Genomic DNA, 17,591 nt, shown 5'->3' on the forward strand with positions numbered 1-17,591 from the left:
CTACATATTTACCTCTTATCTCCTGGTTGATCTTGCCCATCTGTGCATGTTCAGTTATCTCTTTGGATGACTGATCTTACTGTTAAGAGGTATTTCTGTATTTGAGATCTTCATCCAGGTTAATCCTAGCAAACTGAATTTGCTTTCATTCAATCTTATCAGTTGTCACCCAGCTCTAGCTAGATTCGTATGTGGCAACTTCTTCCATAGTTGTGTTATATAGTTGGTGGCTAGACCATAGGCCATATTTTCTCTGGCACATGAACTTAATTTTCTTACAAATTTTTCAGCAGCCAGTATAGTTTTGCCCTCTTGATGTGCGTGCGCTTCTTGCATCTCCCTGTTGAACAACAGTTCTGTTGTGTTCAAGCTTCCCTGTAGTGCAGGACCATGAAAACCTTTTCATGCTGCCCCATATTTTTGCCTATGCGTGCCCCTTTCGTGTCCTTTAAAATCACTTGGAAGCTTTGTCTCGTCCCCTCCATACATCCGCTGTGTGTGCTTACTTGCTGCCCTAGCTAATTTGTAAAATGAACTTAGGGCATGTTCTTGTGAGAAGATGAATCTTTTACCTGTTTTGAGAAGCGATTTCTGCTGCTTTGTCAGTGTAGCAGAATTGCTAAATCATGGCCTGAAGCAGTGATGGAGCACCTGGTGGAAAGGCAGGGCTCAGCTGCAAGCAGTGCATCTGAGTGACTGGAAGGGGTGGAGCTAGAACCCACCCCTTCCCAGCCCTCATTTAAGGATTGGCAGTGGAGGTGAGGGTATCTCATTGGAGATCCCTGCCTACCTGAGGCCTTCCAAAGGTAAGCAAATTTTCTTCCTTTGTTTCTGCATCTGCGGCATTTGGGCTTGTCCTTGTTTGCTGTAGCCAAGGACTTTGCCACCCTGCTCTTGTTGCTGTGCTTCTCATCACATTATAGTGTTACAGTGTGGAAAGTAGAGATCTGATTATATGTGATTAATTATCTGTTACAGAAAGATACTTCAGTGCGTAGTAACGTTAGTGTCTGTGTTTTTGAACTAAGGACATGTTAAGTTTAAAAACTGGTTAGCAACTAGACTCTGAAGTCATGTGAATGCAAGTGGTAGGCATGTTATCTAAGGAATTTCCTTTCAACTTTTGAACACTGTTGATACGTTCCTACATGATAGAAGGGGTGTTTGCAGTGGCTACAATGCATATGATTTTAGTTAAATTTCAGAATTTCCTAGAGAAGTTACAGGATTGCAGGGCATTGCATAGAAACTTAAATCTATCTGACTGTATTTCAGATTTATATAGCTAGTTAGTTACAGATCATAATCATCAAAATTGTTTTTGACATCTGAACAGAGCACCGATTCTCTCTGGTGGATAGATGTATCTGTTTAAGTGTAAGAAAAATTTCCAGTGTATATCAAACATTGCACATTCTCTGGATTTCCAAATCTCTTTTGTTTTTAATTGATGGTTCTTGTATATATGTGTTGTCTTTCTCTTCTGTGCTCTGATCCCACTTACCTTATGTATATGAGGTAATGGAAGGTCAACAATGGATTGTTACTTCAAGGTAACAGACTTACTATTGATTTTGCTGCTCCCTTGCTGGGATCTTTGGGCAGGTCATTCAACCTTTCTTTGTTTTCCATATGACCAAAATGGGAATAAAACGTACTTTTAAAAATACATTATGAGAGACCTAAATTGGTTAATATCAGAGTTCAAACTCTTTCTCTTCTAGCTGAGAAATAGTTTAAGCTAATTCTTTTTTCTTTTTTTTTTTTTCCAGTTGGAGTGCCTCAAGCTCATTGCCTCTCAGAAATTCACAGACAAGCGCATTGGGTATTTAGGTGCCATGTTGCTGCTGGATGAGAGACAGGATGTCCATCTTCTTATGACCAATTGCATCAAGAAGTAAGGGTACCAGCTCTCTCTCCATCAACACATGTTTTGAGGCTTCAGGATCTGGAATTAGACTCCTGACACTGATATTTTCAGTACTTTACTTTTTTTTTTCCCTCTTGTTTTAGAAAGGTGTTGTTCTCAATCTGTTTTATGCTGTTGACCGTACAAGATTGTTGTAGTTCTGTACTGTATTGAATGATCCTCTAGGTTCGGTAGAGGGAAGAGAATACGAAGTTTCATTGGTCCTGCAGAGGCATAGATGGCAAACCATACTTGATGCAGCTACTGTTTCAGAATGGTAATGTGTTACTCTGCAGGTTGTCTTAAGAGAAATAAAAATAGAGAGATGAAATGGTCACAGTATGCTAGTCAGCCAGCACAAAAGACCTTTTGTTGTGTTTTAAAAAAAAAAAGTTCAATTCATTGAATCATTGAGGTTGGAAAAGACCACTAAGATCATCTAGTCCAACCATCAACTTTTTACATGGGTACATAGTGATAGGACAAGGGGGAACGCTTATAAACTTATAAAGGGAATATTTAGATTAGATGTTAGGGTGAGGTTGTTCACTGAGAGGGTGGTGAGATGCTGGAATTGGTTGCCCAGAAGGGTTGTGGATGACCTGTCTGTGGAGGTATTCAAGACCAGGTTGGATGAGGCCCTGGGCAGCCTGATGCAGTGTTTGATCTAGAAGTTGGCAGCCCTGCCTGTGGCTGGGGGGTTGGAACTTGAGGTCCCTTCCAACCTAGCCCATTCTGTGATCAGCTGATCACCACCATGCCCAGTAGACCATGTTACTCAGGGCAACATCTACCCTTTGCTTGAAAACCTTCAGAGATGGTGACTCCACCATGTCTCTGGGTAGCCTGATCCAATGCCTGACCACTCTTCCCGCGAATAAATTTTTCCTAATATCCAATCTGAATCTTGCCTGGTGCAATTTAAAGCCATTACTTCTTGTCCTATCGCCGTTACCTGGGAAGAGGCCAACCCCCACCTCACCACAACTCCTTCCAGGTAGTTGCAGAGAGTGATGAGATCTTCCCCTCCCCCCCCAAGAGCCTCCTCTTCTCCAGACTGAAGAATCCCAGTTCCCTCAGCTGTTCTTCATAAGACCCTTCACAGCATCATTGCCTTTCTCTGGACATGCCCCAGGGCCTCAGTGTCCTTCTTGTAGTGAGGGTCTTAAAACTGAATGCAGTGCTTGAGGTGTGGCCTCACCAGTGCCAAGTATAATTCCACATTTGTGAATTTAATTATCTCCCAGCTTACAAAGTAGGAAGGAGCCAGGCATGTAATTAGTAATGCAGCATTGCTGAAGGTCCATGTACATTATAAACGGGATTGAATCTGAGGATATTTTCATAACACTGCTAAAACATTGTAGGCCAGGATATCCTATGTTACAAAACTGTATCCCTTGCTGCAGCCACATTGTTCTATTTGTTTTCTTTACTTCTGCTGATGAGCTCTGAAGTTTTTGACTTCAGGAATCAAGGCTGTGTATGCTGCCTTCTTTTTAGGGTTGACCTAATAGAACTGATGTATGATTTTCCTTGGAAGCAAGGCAGCAACTTGGAATGTGCTGTCTGCTTGGTATCTTGCTGAAATTGGTCAAGAGAGGATGAAAAACAAGGATTGATTTTTCTTTCTCAGCTTTTTTTTTTATACTTCTAAAAATCTTTCTAGCAAAATGCTGCTAAACCAGGACTGTTTTATGTTATAGTTAAGTAAAGGATAATTGGTCTGTTTCCAATGTTGGATGGTTGTTTTTCAAGGTGGATGGGAGGAGGAGTGGAACAACTGGGGTCCAGCTGATTTATTCATGTGCCTGCTCAGTTGTATATGGTGTGTCTGGTTTTATTATTTACTTTTAGAATGTAAGCCTCTTGAGTAATAGCAAATAATATTGATCAGATTGATTACTTAGACTTAGTGTCCTCAAAGTGCTTGGAAAGTCCTGACAAAACTGCCGGCCTTGGGATGTACTGATGTCTGGGAGATAAGCATTTGGTCAAATATTCTTTTATTGAAATTTCATACCCGTGAGACTCTTCCATTAGAACTAGGCTGCTATATTAACATCTTTTTGATTGCTTATGCTAAAATAAATTTGTGTGGTAAGGGTGTGATGAATTTGAAATGAGCCAGACTGAAGCTAGGCAAAACTGGAGGGTAGCTTCCTACCACCTGAGTGCATTGCTGCTTTCTCTCTTGGCTTCCTCACCTGCCGCTTCGTCTTGCTTTCATCAGTGTCTTATAACCAAGACCTAGATCTTCCATACCAACAAGTGAGCACTCTTGTGGAGCATGTACTTGCTATAATCACAGTTATACATAGCTGTCAAAATCAACCCATTTTAATGGCAAGTGCAGTCTGTTCTTTAATTCACGTGTTGCCATAACTTCTTGATGTTACAAGAAGAATGCTCTCTTGCTTTTCTGCATGTTGTACTTATCTGGTTGTATGCTACTCGCTTCCCCTGCTCTCCCATCATGCAATTGCCAACTCACTTCCCAAACAGGAACCGTATTTTTACTTCCTTTGCAATTTAGTCATTTGTGAATGAATCCTGGATGCTGTGGTGACATTAGTACCAAGTATTTTGATGGAAAATTGGTTAGAAGTCTGCTTTTAAAAGCTGTTGTTGTTGCTGTATGGAAGCTGTATTGTCTTGTGCTTAGCATGATTTATGGTTGGTGGGTGGCCTCAAAAGTAGTGTCTACTGACAGGTATTGCATTTTGCAACTTCCAGAGGCTAAACAAAATTCCTGTATGGGTTATTTACAAGCTCTCTGGGTGGTGTGTTTTTGTTTATTTTGTATATTGTTTTTTTCTTTTTCTGGCTCAGAATGGAGGATATCTTGCATAGATTTTTTTTTTAATGCTGTTTAGTTTGTAAATATGAATCTCACATCTTCTGATTCAATATTTTTGTTTAGTCTGTAAGTCTTAGCATAAATTTTTATTTCATATTATTCTGAGATTGGTATATTAAGTGTATATGTATTGTCTGTTTCCCTTTAAGGTTTTATTTCATGCCAAAATCCAGATTAAGTTTAACAGTTCTTCATTCATTAATCCTAGTAGTCAAATGGAAGGAAGGAGAGGCAGCTAGAATTAAAAGCCATTGTAAAAATATGCATGACAATCTTAAGGCTCAGAAAGTGCACAACAAAGTGCATATAAACCAAAACCAGAATCTAAAGCCTATCCTGCAACTTGTTTATGCTGGAACAACTTGCAAATTTGCTGCAGGACTGTACTTGATGTTAGTTTCTCTTCTGCTTGCAAATTCCAAAATATGAAGTTTTGTCTTTACTGTCGAAACTTTAATGGAATTCTCTGTGGTCTTCCCTCTTCTTGGCTCAAGCACTGGATATTCACCTGATGGTTTTACCGAAATCTTTTTCTTTGGGGATTCTATACAGAAGTAGAAAACTCAAAGCTGATGTAGCTCCTAACTCATACTCCCAAGTAGCTTAGAATCTGGAGATTTCTTCTGGGCCATGTGTGCAGATGGCTAGATGGCCATACACAGATGCACTTTTTTCCATATTCAAGCTTTGTGTGCATGCTGACCGTCTTTTTTTTGTTGTTGTTCTTCTTTTACAGTGACCTTAATCATAGCACGCAATATGTGCAGGGGCTGGCACTCTGCACTCTTGGCTGCATGGGCTCTTCAGAAATGTGCAGAGACCTTGCAGGAGAGGTTGAAAAGCTCCTCAAAACATCTAACTCCTATCTTAGGAAGAAGGTACTTTTGAGTGTTTTGTTAAGGATTTAAACTTGAGATTGATGAGATATCTTGCTAATTACTGGAACACTGGACAGCTTGGAATGGTGACTGAGTATTTGCAAATGTGCAGGACAAGTTGAGGCCAGAGCCCCCATCTGTGCAGAGCGAGGATGATGTGTGTGATCCCCTGAAAGGCTGGCCTCCAACAAATGAGGCATCTGTTTCTAATTTCATACTTTGTACCTTAAAGTTATTGATTGTAATGTGAGCACCTGCCTGTTCACAGGCTTTAACTCCAAACTTCTAATAGTTAGCCAGTATGAAAGAGCATCTGTAAAGTACAAGCAATATTGTTCTTTTAAAATATATTTTGTTGTTAGTCTTGGAACGGTTGGGGAAAACAATGGGATTTTAGGAAAGACAGCAGTGCTAAGAGGTATTGCTGTATTCTGGGAAGGGGCAGTCAGTGCACTTGATTCTCAGACAACTACAAAGAATAGGGTCTTCTCTTGCTTCTGTTATCTAGAAAAGATGGACAAACTTTTTGAAGTATACTTCTGTTTTTCATAGGACCTGTCACCTGAAGGGGAAACTGTTTTGTGGGGAGGTGATCATGTTCAAAGGAAAGAATACAAGCCATGAATTTTACATAAATTTCATTATTCATTTCCTAGTGCATTATCCCCATCCCTCCCTAACAGTGAGACAGTCTGAAGTAGCCCTATTAAATGCAGACCTGCGTAGCAATTAATATGGCTTGCTAAGTGAGTAACTTGCAAGTGAATTACTGTTAGTGCAAGTGTTATTTTGCAACTCAATGCCTTCTTTACTTCTCAACTGTGGAAGTTTTATTAAACTCTTTTCTGTGATGCAGTTTAGTGTCATTTGTAGCGGAGAGTGAAAAAATGCATTATAAACATTTCAAGCCTCTGTATATCATGAATTTGTGGTAATTCCCACTGTGCTAGATGCTTTCAAAATGTCTCACTGTCATTACACTACGTACTAATTGAATATTTTTCCTATACAGGCAGCATTGTGTGCTGTTCACGTTATTAGAAAGGTGCCTGAACTTATGGAGATGTTCCTGCCAGCCACCAAAAACTTGCTGAATGAAAAGAACCATGGTAATGTCTGAGCCTGCTTAGCAAGACTATACTGTCTTTGCGTGTGGCACACTCAGTACTGAAACTTTTTATTTGGAGGGATCTACTGAGTTGTATCTTTATTATTTGTTTCTTCCCATCACTATGCAGTGAGAAGAAATGTGATTGAGAAGGCAGGGGTGTATGGCTTCGAATTAGCAGGACTTTACATGGCATAGGTGATGAAAGGAACTCTCACTGTTTTTTACCCATTTCAGAGTGGGTGGAATGGGAAAATTTGTGACATCTGTCCAACACACTGTCTAAAGGGAGTTCAAAGTGTGCTTTCTAGCTTCTTCTGTTAGCACAGTGCTATAGCATTATCTGACGCTTGCTTAGCAGACATTATCAGGATGGAGATGCTTTCTCTCTTTCTTCAGTGGTGTTTTAGAGCATAATATAGATTCTCCCTTTAATGTTGCTTTTTTTTTTTGCTAGGTTAATTCTGTTTTAATGTATTTTCTTGTTCAAGTACTTCAGAAGATTATTTAGAGAGAAATACAAAAATATTTATAACTTGGTTAATTTGTGTCGAGCTAGTGGTCACTCCCCAAAGCCTTAGTCCTTTTGCTTATCTGCGATGAATATGTGCCTTAAGAAAGTAGTTGCTTGTGGTAGGAGTCCTGCAGTAGGTGTTACAGCAAGTTTGTCTCCAGACAGAGTAGTTAAGTGCAATGTTATCCCCAGGCCACATGTTTGATTTTTCATTTGCCAGTGCCTCCAGGTCCATCACTGCAGGGCTCCTCTCAACCCGCTCATTATCCAGCCTGTATTCGAGTTTGGGATTGCCCGAACTCCAGTGTAGGACCTTACACTTGGCCTTATTGAGCTTCATGAGGTTTGCACAGGCCCACCTCTTGAGCCTGTCAAGGTGCCTCTCGATGGTATCCCTTCCAGCATCTTGACCACACCACGCTGCTTGGTGTTGTCCACAAGCTTGCTGAGGGTACATTTGGTGGTTAATTTTCAACTGTTGTCGTCTCATTAAATGCTTTGTAACTGACGTGCCTTTTCTAACTACTTTTCAGAGATGCTTTAACTGGTTTTTGTTAAGGCAGGGGACGTGGTAGTTGGCTCCCAAATAAGCAGGTTGGCTTCACCAAATAGTCTACTGTAGTCTTTCTCCAAACTTGAGGTTTGAGACCTTCTAAGGAAGGCCCAATGCAGACCACGTAAGGCTTGGTAGAGTATCCAAATCAAAAGAGAAAATCAGGAAGCATAAGAAACTCAACACCTACAATATGGTTAACAGTTTGCCCTTCTCAAATCTTTAGTTTGCGTGTTTGTTACTGTCTAACAGTATATTTAATATGCAAGTTTCTTTAAGCAATATGCAAGTCCAGTTTGTCTCCTCCTTTGACTTCTAGTTGCTGATCTAAGACATGTGCACTTTGCCATGAACTTTCCCTTGGGCACAGCTGCAAGTATCTTTTTGGAGCATATGTGTTAGATTCAAGAGGAGAATGTTTTGTATGATTTGTTTTCACTTCATTACAATTTTTGTTATTTGCCTAAATATAAGGCAATTAAGAGATTTTTTTTTTTTACTTGGCTTTTAGGTGTTTTACACACATCAGTAGTCCTTCTCACGGAGATGTGTGAGAGAAGCCCAGACATGCTTGCACACTTTAGAAAGGTAAGTGTGGATTTGATAGCATTGCAGAATTGATTTTCATGGTTTTGTTTTGGTTTTGATGCTGCTTAATTTTTGATGTGAAAGCAGTGTGTACCTTTTTAAAGTAAAATCCTTACAACTGAAGAATTTAATTGTACTACCTGCTTGTTATCAAAACAATAAGAAAAAAACACACTAGGAATTCTGAGTGCCTAGCCATCTTCAAGAAGGGGGTAAGTTACAAAATATCGCTCTTGAAGACTGTGTAGTTAGTATGAATCTCACCCTAAAGTTAAGAGTTAGGATATCCCCTTTGGCTGATGTTCCCTTAACAGTTTTTTTGCTCTTCATAGCTAATTGCACAGTGTCATCAGGAAGTGCACATGTATTAATGATAAAGAAGAAAAAAAGGCTTGCATGTACACTTGAATCCCTTAGCCACTGTCACACAATTTTATAAGCTCACATCAAAAATACCAGTGCAAGTTACGGTTCTCTCAAATGGAAGCTCGTCTCTGGCGCATGCTATATTACATAATTTTCCAATTTAACTTAAAGGTTTCAGTGTCAGCATCATTCCCCCTCTGATAGGAATGTTTGCTTATTTTCCCCCCCTTAACACAAATTTCCTAACATTGATTGCTGTCATTTGCTGTGCAGTGTTATTGCCATATTAAAGACTACCAGACTATCTGTAAACTTCATTGTTTCTTTTCTTTATTAATCTGATCTTTCTTCAAAGAAGGAGAAACTGAACAAAGCTAGTAAACAGAACTGGCCGTTTGCTCCTCTCTTGTGTCTCAAAAATATTTATTTTCATGCCTAGTTTACTGTTCTTCATTGACTTGTATATATCACCAGGGATTTGAAACAGTTCATCCTGTTGATGCATTTTACCACTTTGGCATGCATCTCCTCTTGCCCTGAATGTATATGGCAGAGCAGGAATGAAAGTGAAAGTAAGACTAGGGACATTGGAAAGTGGCCATCCCTGCTATTAATTGCTCAGTTATAGGTGATAGTCTTACTGGTTTAGGAAAAAAAAAAGGCTGACTCTGCAAAATGTAAGTACTAGGTACTTGCTTTTCTAGCAGTCTCTTTGGTTGTTTATGCTGTGAATGATATAACATTGATCTGTCCCTAATGCCTGCTTCATCTGTTTTGTCCCTTTTGTCTGTTTGGAATCCTGCTCTGTGTTAGAACGAAAAGGTAAGGTTTAATTCCTGTAAATGGTGCGTGCTTGACTTGAATCTATACCGGTTTGCCTCTTGTGAGGCAGGACCAGTTAATGCTGCGTTTGTGATTACTGCCACATGCTTAGATAAGTTGTCCTTGTCTAATGCTTTTTGTGTGCTAGTCTTGCCACTAAACCCCTACCCATAGCATTCCTGAATCTCTGTTGTGGCCTCCTCAAAACACAAACCTACTTTCCTCAAGCCCTCATCTGGGGATTTCTAGGGATTTTTTTTTCTGCATGTGCACACTACAGCCATGAGTGTTCTTTACCACTAACAGCTTTGTGCCTTGCCTTAAATGTAGGGCAGTTTTGGGTAATTCCTTTACACAGAATGAAGCAGGAGAATTGTATAGCCACCTGTACATGGTCTTACCATGCTGCCAAAGAACTGAGTGCAACTCCACTGCTGATGTTTTTCATCAGTGTAATTTGAGTACAGAAGATTGGTGAGGGACTCTCAACCGATTTCCGTGGCTGTAATGTTTTCCTTTGTTTGCCTTGTCCTCAGTCCTGATAACGTTCTCGCACGTTAGAAGGCAAAGTAATTGTTTATCAGGGCTCCAGGAACGTTATTGCATATCAGTGTACTTGCATGTCCCTCTCTTGTGAGGAAACGTGTTGCAGATTACGAAGCTTTTCTCTTGAGAGGCTGAATCAGATGGAGTATCAAACTTGAAGGAATCCTTAATAATTTACTATAATCCTAGCAGTGCCTGAAAAGATCAAATCTCTATGCCTGATGCTCTGTGGAAACAGGTGATATGTACTACACGGGAATGTATGCTAAAAATTAATTTGGAGCTAATGTGGTAAAGCTCCCACAGTTTTGGAAGGATGCTATTTTAACAGTCCTAGCAGCCTCCCTTTTCATGAAGATGAGAGTTTTTTCAATTTATATTTCCTTTTAGGTATTGCCTATCAAGCTCTGGTGGATTTAGTACTTTAAAGATGGAGTATGGTGATCAGATTCCAGCTTAGATAGGAAATGACTAGAAACATTTAAGCTGTACGTATTTATATAACAATCTCTAGATGTGCAGGCTGGATTTTGAGGAAGAATCTGTAGACCAACTTGCTTTCAAATGCAAGACTTGTTCTTGGACCTGTACCTTGAAGATAGGGGAGAAGGAACAACAAGCTAATAGGTACATTTTCTGACAACTCTCTTCTTCTCAGCTTGTTCCCCAATTAGTTCGTATTCTGAAGAACCTTATCATGTCTGGATATTCACCAGAGCATGATGTGTCTGGGATCAGTGACCCCTTTTTGCAGGTAAGATCTGATGCAAGCAGTAATTGATAGTTCTAATTCCTGCACTGTGCTGTGAGATGTAAGTATGACAGTGCAGTTACCAGAGGGCAGCAGTGTTGATTTTAAGATTGGCCTTGTTAGAGTAGACGGGGTAAGTGCTATTCATCTACCTTAGTGAAAGCCACCTGGTTTAGTTTAAACAGAAGTTGTCATGCCCTATAATATTGTGCTAAGCTGTGGGAAAAGGGAGAAGAAACAATGAATGTTGGTCTTGTAGAAATGTGCCTTGTTTGGCACTGGATGTACTCTTAACAATTTTGGCCTATGAGAAGAAAAAGAGTACGATGTTAGCCTGTTACTGTTGTTAAAGATCTTGCTGAGAATAGAACCAAATCTGCATTACGCTTTGAAATAGAAGATTAGTCTTTTCTTTTGCTTCTTTGCCACGGCTCACAAAATAATATTGAATTTCATGGCCCTTATGTAAAAGACTTCCATTAAGTGAGATATTCTTTATTTTGTCATGTAGGTGCGAATCCTGCGGTTACTGAGGATTCTAGGGCGAAATGACGATGATTCTAGTGAAGCAATGAATGACATACTTGCACAGGTGAGACCTACAAGGTTAATCAGCTTACACTTTCTCTTTGCATTTGTTAATTATTTGGATTCAGCAGCACTGGTGAAGATACAGCTGCTTATCATGCCGGGGTGGATTTTGCTGCTAGGGGCACATATTCATGCATGTGGTACACTAGGGATTGCTGAATTTCACTGCTTTTTCTGCAGAACAGCACAAAGGGGATCCGCTTTGGAAGTAATGGAGTCATTTGTTTTGTTTCTCTCCTCTAGGTTGCTACTAATACAGAAACAAGTAAAAATGTGGGAAATGCCATTCTCTATGAAACTGTGCTGACTATTATGGACATAAAGTCTGAGAGTGGACTGAGAGTAAGTTGTCTTTGCCATGGCCTTTTTGTGTTAGAGCAATTTCTGTAGAGGATGTGAGGCAAAAAAAAAAAAAAGCTGTGTGGTTGATTCTAGATAAGTGTAGCCTCTTTAGCAGGTGTGCTTAAGGGGTGTAGTGGAAATGCTAAGTCGTGGCCTGAAGCAGTGATGGAGTGCCTGGTGGGAAGGCAGGGGCAGCCCAGGGGAGCTCAGCTGCAAGCAATGCACCTGAGTGACGGGAAGGGGTGGAGCCAGGATCCAGCTCTCATTTAAGGGTTGGCAGTGGAGGCAAGGGTATCTCACTGGAGATCCCTGCCTACCTGAGGCCTTCCAAAGGTAAGGAAATTTTCTTCCTTTGCTTTTTCATCCATGGCTGCTGCATTTGGGTTCCTTCTCATTTGCTGTAGCCAAAGACTTTGCCACCCTGCTATTGTTGCTGTACTTTCCATCACGTAGTGTTACAAGGGGGGAAAAAAAAAGAGAAGGGAGGGGCAGTAAAACTTTTTGAAGACTGTTTCTCCTTGAGTACAGGAGAGAGCTCATACCACGTTTGTCTTAGTTTTTCCTTTGCTTTGTCAGGCTCTAGTGTTCTTTGTTATGCTTTTGGCCAAGAACCACAGTAGTAATGTTGCCTTTAAAGTCATCTTGAAGTGATGAAGGCGGACTTCTTGGTCACTGACCTTTTGTAACTTTTTCTGCAGGTGTTAGCTATTAACATCCTAGGCCGTTTCTTATTAAACAACGACAAAAATATTAGGTAAGTTGTATGAAGTGTGTTCCATCTGCACCCAGACTAATATGTCTAAGAAGCAATGACACAAAGGTTATACTAAGAAGAACTTCCTAGGAGAGTGTTCTGGGAAGTGTTGTTAGTGGAGTTAATGTGACTGAGTAGCTTTCTTTTTTTTGTGTGTGTGTTTTCTATGTCAAAACCTTAACTATGGCTCTGCCCTTCTTAGTAGTTGAGTCGAGGTGTGTAATGTAATTCTTAATGTGATTTCTTAATCTAGCTGAGTGGTTGGGTTTTTTTCAGTGTTCTGTCAATCTCCTGTCTTGTCCCAGCTGGTTAGTGATGTCATTTAAATCAGAATGGGCAATGGAGACTTTAGAAATTAGACAAGAAGTTTTTTTTTGCTTTTTTTTTTCTGACTGCATACTGCTGTCATTAAGTAATGGTTGTGCTTTAATCACTGTGAATCTGAACATGGAATTGCTGCAGCTGCCAGAATCAAGTCACATCTGTAGGCATTGTTATTACAAATCATGATATGAGTAGAAGGCTCTAGCTTTGGGAATTGCAACTTGCTTAGTAGTTTGTGTGTGATATATGGAGGTCTAAACTTTAATTGTCTTGATTTTTCAAAACAAAGACTGGACGTGAGGGAAAACTTTACTTTTGGATGACAGGGCACTGGAGCAAGCTACCTGGAGAGGTGATGGAGTCTCCTTCTCTGGAGATATTCAAACTTGCCTGGGCGCTTTCCTGTACAACCTATTCTAGCGAACCTGCTCTAGCAAGGAGGGAGGGAGATGTTGGACTAGATGATCTCCACAAGTCCCTTCTAACCCCTGTGATTTTGCGGACAGCTGGCATGAGCCCAAGAACTGGGATGGGTGCTTGTCTGAGCAGCAGGATATCATTAGATGTGTTATCATTTTGTATGGTAACCCTACTTGAGATAGGCCAGGCAGTCCCCTGGAAGATCCTCACTTGTTACTGAGGAGTACAAGAGTGCCCTGTTCTTTTGCAAAATAAGATTAAATGTGGGTAGGTGTATTTGTGCATAGAACCTGAATGCTCACCATTAACTATTTTTTAATACTATATACTTATCCTAGATATGTGGCTTTGACATCGTTGTTGAAAACTGTGCAGACAGACCATAATGCAGTACAGAGACATAGAAGCACAATTGTGGATTGCCTGAAAGATTTGGATGTCTCCATTAAAAGGTAATGGAAATATCAGTGAAAGAGGCAGCCTATGAAGAGTGAGCAGGACATAGGGAAAAATGACAGTAGTACTGGAGAGCTGAAAATGTGACTAGTATTAATGCATCATTTGATTTCTACTTTGTGTAAGTTAATAAGGATAATGGAAGGTTGCAGCCACCTTCTTTGAGAAGCTGCTTTTACATTTTCCACGTCTTGGATTGGTGAGGAAAAGTTTTTCTGTTTGCCTGAACCTGTCCAAAATGGGGTCACCAGAGGTTAGATGATGTGCTCACAAGAATCAAAGCCTTCATAAATTAGGATCATGATCAAAACTATTCTGACATGCTTGGTGTTACTTTTCTTTCCCAGATAAACAAGTAGTGTCACGTTATTCTGAAGCAATGTTAAACTTTTCAATTAATGATTCTAGATTAAATTCTACCTCTGTCTGAATTAAAATTTACTCGGTTGTTCAGATGATTCGCTTATAAACTGTGTCCTGTTGTGCATTCCTGATATCTATTGTTTAACCTTCTCTGGACAATGGGAGACCTTGCAGCCTGATGCATCTTACTGTAGGATGATTTTTTTCAAATGCTTGGTATAAAGTTCTTTTAATTTTAACTACTTTTAATTACTTCAGTTGTGTTCCTTTCACTCATCATAGTAACTTTTCTTGCTTCTGTCAGTTACTCATAGTATTGAATCAGTTGATCACAATTCTGCTGGCCTGTGTGGAGTACTACGCTTAATTGTCTAAATCAAGTCTTTCAGACTCACTTTTGTTTCAGTAGTCTTCCTTATCAGTATTTATTCTGTAACTGGTTGTCTGAGCTCAGTGCAATATCAAGCAAGTGTGTCAGTGATAGGGACTGTTGCATCCCTTTTGCATTGGGTGGAATTTTGTTGCAGGCCAGAATTTCATTCAACTCTTGTTACATCATGAACATATTTCTTTTAAAATTGCTCATCCTCTTATTCATCTTGTCTAACCAAATTAGATATGCCTTAGATTCTTGTGCTAGAAGGTATTCTTCAAATTTGTGACTCTTTGAATCAGACCTAGATTTTTAACAGTACTTCTTATTCTAACATGTAAAGATAGGTAACAATTTGGAACTCTTTCTTCTGCAGCTTAATTTTAACAGTTATGAAATTAATATAATGTCACTTCATTTTACAATGTTACGCTATCCTAAAAGATAAATTTCTATCTTACGTGTTCAGCAAGTAAGGCTATCAGTTTGATGCCAGAGCCAGTGTGAGGTTAGGCTGTGGGACAGCAAAGACCTATCTAAGTTTTGGATGGAAGCATTTTACTGGTGCCTGTTAGGAAAACATATGCTGCAAACATCAGAGCTTCACATCTGAGTGCTGTTGGAGGATGAAGCCTTTGAGTGATCCATCGGCAGAGCATGATGTTGCCGTGCTGACACTCGTGCTGCTGACAATGCACTGTTCTCGTTGAAGCAATACATGGACTGGATATTGGAGTCCCCAAACAGCAGATTTTGAGGTCTGGAACTTGAGAGAAAGACATACCTGGTTTTGGTTGACATCTGAAGCATGGCCTGTTCTTGTCATCTTTGAAATGTTGCAGTGCAACTTTCGTCTATATAGTGTAATTCAGAATGGCTTTGCCATTTAATTCAAGTCTTTGTCTGTCTGCTTAATATGATCCAATTGCATAATTAGGAACTTGGTAACAGAGTGAGGTCTGTAATATGATTGAATGTGAGCAGTATGTGTTTAGATAAATGCCTGATGTTAAGATTGCAGAGTGCTTGTGTGCACCTGCAGTATTGACGTAACTACAATAATGTGATTGAGCAACTAAATAATATGGAAACTTGTAACCTGACTGAGTTACGTGTGAGAAGGTAAGAACTAATAGGAAGAATGAGAGCAATTCTAGTAGCAGTCTGAGTTTTCAACCAGTCAGTTGTAGAATTTAAGAGGTAACAGCTGAGTTAGGTGTTCAGATGTAGGGTGAAAAGGCGTTTGTGTAGGTAGGTCACTCTGAAAGTAATGCCTCCTGTTTATTTCCATAGAAACTACAGCAGGTACAAAGAGCTCAGTAACACGATTTGATAAAGCAAGTTCTCAGCTACAAAACAGTATTTCTCAACATAATAACCACTATTAGTTGGTTTGCACCAATGAGCTTTTTGAGGCACTCTTCATTTGACTCCCATCTACAGGAAGGATGATAAGGAAGATCCAGGGAACTACAAGCCTCTTAGCTGGACCTCAGTGCTAGGGAAGGTTATGGAGCAGATCATCTTGAGTGAGATCATGTGGCATGTGTGGGACAACCGGGGAATCAGGCCTAGCCAGTTCACGAAAGGCACGTCCTACTTGACCAGCCTGATCTCCCTCTATGAGCAAGTGACCTGCTTGATGGATGAGGGAAAGGCTGTTGATGTAGCCTTACCTATGCTTAAGCAAAGCCTTTGACACTGTTTCCTGCAGCATTTTCCTGTAGAAGCTGCAGCCCGTGGCTCAGACAGGTGCACTCAGCTAGGTAAAGAGCTGGCTGGAGGGCCAGGCCAAGAGAGTGGTGGTGAATGGAGTTAAAAATCCAGATGGTGACCAGCCACAAGAGGTGTTCTCCAGGGGTCCGAACTGGGGCCTGTCCTGTTTAGTATCTTCATGGATGACCTGAACTAGGGGATTGAGTGCACCCTCAGTGAGTTTGCAGTTGACACCAAGCTGGCAGGAAGTGTCAGTCTGCCTGGGGGTAGGAAAGGCCCTATGGGGGGATCGTAGAATGGTCTAGAGGGAATAGTCTTAAGCTTTTCCAGGGGTGGTTCAGGTTAGATGTTAGGAAAAATTTCTTCTCAGAAGGAGTGGTCAGGTGCTGGAACAGGCTGCCCAGGGAGTTGAGTGAGTCACTGTCCCTGGAAGTGTTCAGGAAATGTTTATATGTTGTACTAAGGGACATGGTTTAGTGAGGAAATATTAGTGATAGGTAGATGGTTGGACTAGGTGATCTTGGAGGTCTTTTCTTACCTTGACAATTCTATGATTAATATTGTGGTGTGATGTGTGACAGCTGTGCATAGCCATCCAGAATGTGGCTTGTCCTTCACATTGCTGTTGCCATTGCTGAAATTTACCACCCACTGCCACACTGCGCTAACATCCACTGTTTGGTATCCATGAACATTTCAACAAGCATTAATGAACGTCAATCCGTGCATTTTTTTTCTGCATGGAGGCTTTCAATTCCACATCTTTGTTCCACTTGCACTTCCATGTCAGACTGCCCACAGCTGCTGCCTGTCACACAGCAACAAAATGAAATGGAGTTTTGGTGGGAAGGTTAAACCTCTACTGCCATACCACCATGCACCTCTGATGTCATGGGCCAACATAATAAAATAGGAGGCGTTACTTCTGGAGCAGCCCTTGCATTTGTCTATCCTCAGATACATTGGATAGAAAGTAAAGTCACAGTTGGTAACACAGTAGAAATTCCTCTCTCTGGAACAGTAACTAGGAAGGTATTGAGAAGCAGAGATAGCTAGATGTTTTGGGTTTCTTGGCAGCAAATAACTTGTGCCTGATCTATCGTTAACTCTGAAAATCCTACATGATCAGAAAAAATTACTGTGTCCACGTAGTGGCGTGTTGGTAAGCTTGTCACTGGAGTTAAGCACACATTCAAATCTGATCTATTTGAAGAAAGTATATATTATAATACAGAATTTAGGCCTTTTGGCATAATTCTGTACAAGATCTGTTGCATAATGAACACTACAAAATCATCGTGTACAGAAAGTATCGCAAAATGGATTTAAAGGTTTCTGAAACTGAAGAAATCTTGCT

The 17,591-nt window shown here is 40.4% G+C and overlaps 1 protein-coding gene across 5 annotated transcripts in view; it reads left to right on the forward strand.

The window, feature by feature from the left end:
• AP1G1 (adaptor related protein complex 1 gamma 1 subunit) overlaps window positions 1–17,591 on the forward strand; it is a 46,492-nt gene that overhangs the window by 13,089 nt on the left and 15,812 nt on the right. For 3 of the 5 annotated variants that reach the window (XM_021408168.1, XM_021408167.1, XM_021408171.1), the window contains exons 3-12: window positions 1,773–1,897; window positions 5,506–5,647; window positions 6,660–6,756; window positions 8,334–8,410; window positions 9,590–9,598; window positions 10,803–10,898; window positions 11,407–11,487; window positions 11,730–11,828; window positions 12,527–12,582; window positions 13,665–13,778. In XM_021408168.1, coding sequence (XP_021263843.1) covers window positions 1,773–1,897; window positions 5,506–5,647; window positions 6,660–6,756; window positions 8,334–8,410; window positions 9,590–9,598; window positions 10,803–10,898; window positions 11,407–11,487; window positions 11,730–11,828; window positions 12,527–12,582; window positions 13,665–13,778 — 896 coding nt within the window. Of the gene's footprint in view, window positions 1–783; window positions 807–1,772; window positions 1,898–5,505; window positions 5,648–6,659; window positions 6,757–8,333; window positions 8,411–9,589; window positions 9,599–10,802; window positions 10,899–11,406; window positions 11,488–11,729; window positions 11,829–12,526; window positions 12,583–13,664; window positions 13,779–17,591 lie in introns of those variants that run through there. The other 2 variants (XM_021408172.1, XM_021408169.1) reach the window with 2 other exon arrangements.

The sequence above is a fragment of the Numida meleagris genome, chromosome 10, assembly GCF_002078875.1.
Source record: "Numida meleagris isolate 19003 breed g44 Domestic line chromosome 10, NumMel1.0, whole genome shotgun sequence".
In the NCBI taxonomy this organism is placed as follows: Eukaryota; Metazoa; Chordata; class Aves; order Galliformes; family Numididae; genus Numida; species Numida meleagris.